This window comes from Chrysemys picta, chromosome 10 (assembly GCF_011386835.1).
Source record: "Chrysemys picta bellii isolate R12L10 chromosome 10, ASM1138683v2, whole genome shotgun sequence".
NCBI lineage: Eukaryota > Metazoa > Chordata > Testudines > Emydidae > Chrysemys > Chrysemys picta.
The window spans coordinates 64,573,293-64,577,300 of record NC_088800.1 but is presented as its reverse complement, the minus strand read 5'-3'; the positions used below and the strand labels follow the sequence as shown (position 1 = coordinate 64,577,300).

The window sequence follows — 4,008 nt, the reverse complement described above, 5'->3', positions numbered from 1 at the left end:
GTCTCTGGTCTTGTATGAAATAGCATGGTCCAAAGATTAAGCTGAATACTTGAGCACACGGTGTCTCACTTTGCACAAGAGTTACCATGTCTAGTGCCACCATATGTAGCATCTTAAAAAGACACGAAGGTTTGCCCAGAAACCAGTGACTCATATTTTTGCCTCTTTCAGCATGATACAATAACCTGGCATCTTTACAGTAAAGCCCACATAATAAAGGTACGAAGCTAAGTGAAAGTAATAAAATAAATCACATTTCTCAAGACTAAAATTAGCTGCTCTCTCAAAAACAGAGCTCTAGACATTTAGGTACTTTAATATTGCCCCTGGACTCTGGTTACTTGGTTTTGACACATCATCACAAAGGAAACTAGGATCAGTTTCTCCAATCCTGAATATTCCCTTGCAACCTCTGGGCAGTCAAACCTCTGGAATAACCATAAAATAAAGCATGGAGACAGCCTTGTATCTCTCTTCTTGTAACTGCCACCTGAGGGCAGAAAAGTATAGTAGTTCATATAGTGCTGTCCATTGCCTGAACAATGAGACCAGGCATCAGATCACTTAATTTGAGTTGTTGCTGGGAAGCTACTGTTGATGGTTTAAACATAAATCAGGCAGAATAAATTTGTTCATTGGGCTTTGGTTTTTTTTTCAGTTCTTTCTTTGGGGAATTATCTGATAAACCCCCACTTCTCTGAACTCTCAGATTCCCCACACTTCCAGACCAACCCCTCTGCCCAAGAGAGACTGGGCATAGCTCCTCCCGAAGCAACATACCTAGTGTAAGCCAGATGTGGCTGGGGGGCGGGTCTACACTTAAAATGCTGCATCAGTGCAGCTGCACCGATGCCGCTGTAGCGCTTCAGAGAAGACGCTACTACGCCAAAGGGAGGGCGTCTCCCGTCCGCGTAGTTAATCCACTTCTGCGAGAGGTAGTAGCTATGTCGAACTAGCACTGTCTATACCACACATTAGCTCTGTATAACTGTGTTGCTCAGGGATGTGGATTTTTCAGACCCCTGAGTGATGTAGTTATACCTATGTAAGTTTGTAGTGTAGAGCTGGCCTCCGTTTCTAGACCACCAGGCAGCCTTATCTCATTTTCATGTGAAAGAAAACTACTCTCAGGCCTGGTCTACACTACGGGTTTAGGTCGACTTTAGCAGTGTTAAACCGAATTAAGCCTGGACACGTCCACACAACGAAGCCCTTTCTTTCGACTTAAAGGGTCCTTTAAACCGGTTTCTTTACACCACCTCCGACAAGGGGATTAGCGATAAAACCGGCCTTTGCGGGTCGGAATTGGGGTAGTGTGGACGGAATTCGACGTTATTGGCCTCCGGAAGCTATCCCACAGTGCTTCATTGTGACCGCTCTGGACAGCACTCTCAACTCAGATGCACTGACCAGGTAGACAGGAAAAGACCCGCGAATGTTTGAATTTCATTTCCTGTTTGCTCAGCGTGGAGAGCACAGGTGACCACGCAGAGCTCATCAGCACAGGTAACCGTGATGGAGTCCCAGGATCGCAAAAGAGCTCCAGCATGGACCGAACGGGAGGTACGAGATCTGCTCGCCATATGGGGAGATGAAGCAATGATAGCTGAACTCCGTAGCAGTAAAAGAAATGGAAAAGTATTAGAAAAGATCTCCAAGGCCATGAAGGACCGAGGCCATAACAGGGACACACAGCAGTGCCGCGTGAAAATTAAGGAGCTACGGCAAGCTTACCACAAAGCCAGAGAAGCAAACGGAAGGTCCGGGGCAGAGCCGCAAACTTGCCGCTACTATGCGGAGCTGCATGCGATCCTAGGGGGTGCAGCCACCACTACCCCAACCGTGTGCTATGACTCTCTCACTGGAGAAACACACAGGGAAGACGGTTCGGGGAACGAGGAAGATGACGATGGAGGTACTGTAGGTAGCTCACAGCAGCAAGGAAGCGGAGAAACCGGTTTCCCCAACAGCCAGGATATGTTTGTGACCCTGGACCTGGAACCAGTAACCCCCGAACTCACCCAAGACCCTCAGGGCACACAGGAGACCTCTGGTGAGTGTAACTTTGTAAATATTTGTAAACATTACAAAAAAAAAAAGCAAGCGTGTTTAATGATTAATTTGCCCTGGCAATCGCGGCCAGTACATCTACTGGAAAAGTCTGTTAACGTGTATGGGGATGGAGCGGAAATCCTCCAGGGACATCTCCAGAAAGCTCTCCTGGTTGAAATGGGGTGATTTTATTAAGGGGACATTCAGAGGCGCCTGCTCTTCTGAACAGAAATATTCCCCGCTGTTAACCACTCGGTGGGGGGAGGGGTGAAGTGATCATCCCAGAGAATCGTGTGTGTGTGTGTGTGGGGGGGGTGGTTTACTTGTGTTTGTGCCGCATGTTAACCGGGAAACCGCAGCCCCTCCTTTTACATTGAAAACCCATTTTAAATGGACAACCCAATTCATCCTTGATATGGGAAATGCACTGCTGTTTGCAACCTTTCCCGCATGTTAAGAAGGTTAAAAAAGCCAAAATACTGTGGCCTACCATGGCTGCCTGCAAGCTGAAATATGCGACCTTGTAATGAAAAAGTGTACCCATTGTTCTCTAAAATGTGTCTTTTTTAACCACCTCTCCCTTCTCCTCCACCAGCTGCAAATGTTTCTCCTTCGCAGAGGCTCGTGAACATTAGAAAGAGAAAACGTAGGATGAGGGACGATATGTTCACGGAGCTGCAGATGTCCTCCCACGCTGATAGAGCACAGCAGAATGCATGGAGGCAGTCAATGTTGGAGATGAGAAAAGCCCAATATGAACGAGAGGAGAGGTGGCAGGCTGAATCGCGGGATGAACAGAGCAAGTGGCGGGCTGAAGACGATAGGTGGCGTCAGCTTGCAGACAGACGGCAAGAGTCAATGCTCCGTCTGCTGGAGTATCAAACTGATATGCTCGAGCGTATGGTTGAGCTGCAGGAAAGGCAGCAGGAGCAGAGACCGCCGCTACAGCCCCTGTGTAACCAACAGCCCTCCTCCCCAAGTTCCATAGCCTCCTCACCAAGACGCCCAAGAACACAGTGGGGGGGCCTCCGTCCACCCAGTCTCTCCACCCCAGATGATCGCCCAAGCATCAGAAGGCTGGCCTTCAATAAGAGTTAAAGTTTTAAAATGCAGTGTGTCCTTTTCCATCCCTCCTCCCCCACCCATCCCAGGCTACCTTGGCAATTTTCCCCTACTTCTGTGAGGAACTAATAAAGAATGCATGAATGTGAAAAAACAATGACTTTATTGCCTCTGCAAGCGGTGCTCGAATTGGGGAGGGGAGGGTGGGGTGGTTGGTTTACAGGGCAGTAGAGTGAACCGGGTCGGGGGGGGGGTTTGGAGGGTTCATCAAGGAGAAACAAACAGAAGTTTCACACAGTAGCCTGGCCAGTCACAAAACTCGTTTTCAAAGCCTCTCTGATGCGCACTGCGCCCTGCTGTGCTCCTCTAACCGCCCTGGTGTCTGGCTGCGCGTAATCAGCGGCCAGGCGAGTTGCCTCAACCTCCCACCCCGCCATAAAGGTCTCCCCCTTACTCTCACAGATATTGTGGAGCGCACAGCAAGCAGCAATAACAATGGGGATATTCTTTTTGCTGAGGTCTGAGCGAGTCAGTAAGCTGCGCCAGCGCGCTTTTAAACGTCCAAATGCACATTCCACCACCATTCGGCACTTGCTCAGCCTGTAGTTGAACAGGTCCTGACTCCTGTCCAGGCTGCCTGTGTACGGCTTCATGAGCCATGGCATTAAGGGGTAGGCTGGGTCCCCAAGGATCACGATAGGCATTTCAACATCCCCAACGGTCACTTTCTGCTCCGGGAAGAAAGTCCCTTCCTCCAGCTTTCGAAACAGAGCAGAGTTCCTGAAGACGCGAGCATCATGTACCTTTCCCGGCCATCCCACGTTGATGTTGGTGAAACGTCCCTTGTGATCCACCAGGGCTTGCAGCAGCATTGAAAAGTACCCCTTGCGGTTT

The 4,008-nt window shown here is 49.3% G+C and overlaps 1 protein-coding gene across 1 annotated transcript; it reads left to right on the top strand.

Annotated features, from left to right (window-relative positions):
• The first annotated feature begins 1,130 nt into the window (after positions 1 to 1,130).
• Positions 1,131 to 3,245, top strand: LOC135974053 (uncharacterized). The gene is made up of 2 exons (XM_065559943.1): positions 1,131 to 2,053; positions 2,648 to 3,245. The coding sequence occupies exons 1-2, from the start codon at positions 1,516 to 1,518 to the stop codon at positions 3,148 to 3,150; spliced, it is 1,041 nt and encodes a 346-aa protein (XP_065416015.1). The 5' UTR covers positions 1,131 to 1,515; the 3' UTR covers positions 3,151 to 3,245.
• The last annotated feature ends 763 nt before the right edge of the window (positions 3,246 to 4,008 follow it).

Excerpts from the sequence above, each read along its gene's own strand:
- LOC135974053 (XM_065559943.1), top strand. The coding sequence starts at position 1,516 with ATGGAGTCCCAGGATCGCAAAAGAGCTCCAGCATGGACCGAACGGGAG. Across the intron at positions 2,054-2,647 it reads GGGCACACAGGAGACCTCTG|CTGCAAATGTTTCTCCTTCG; the intron begins GTGAGTGTAACT and ends CTCCTCCACCAG.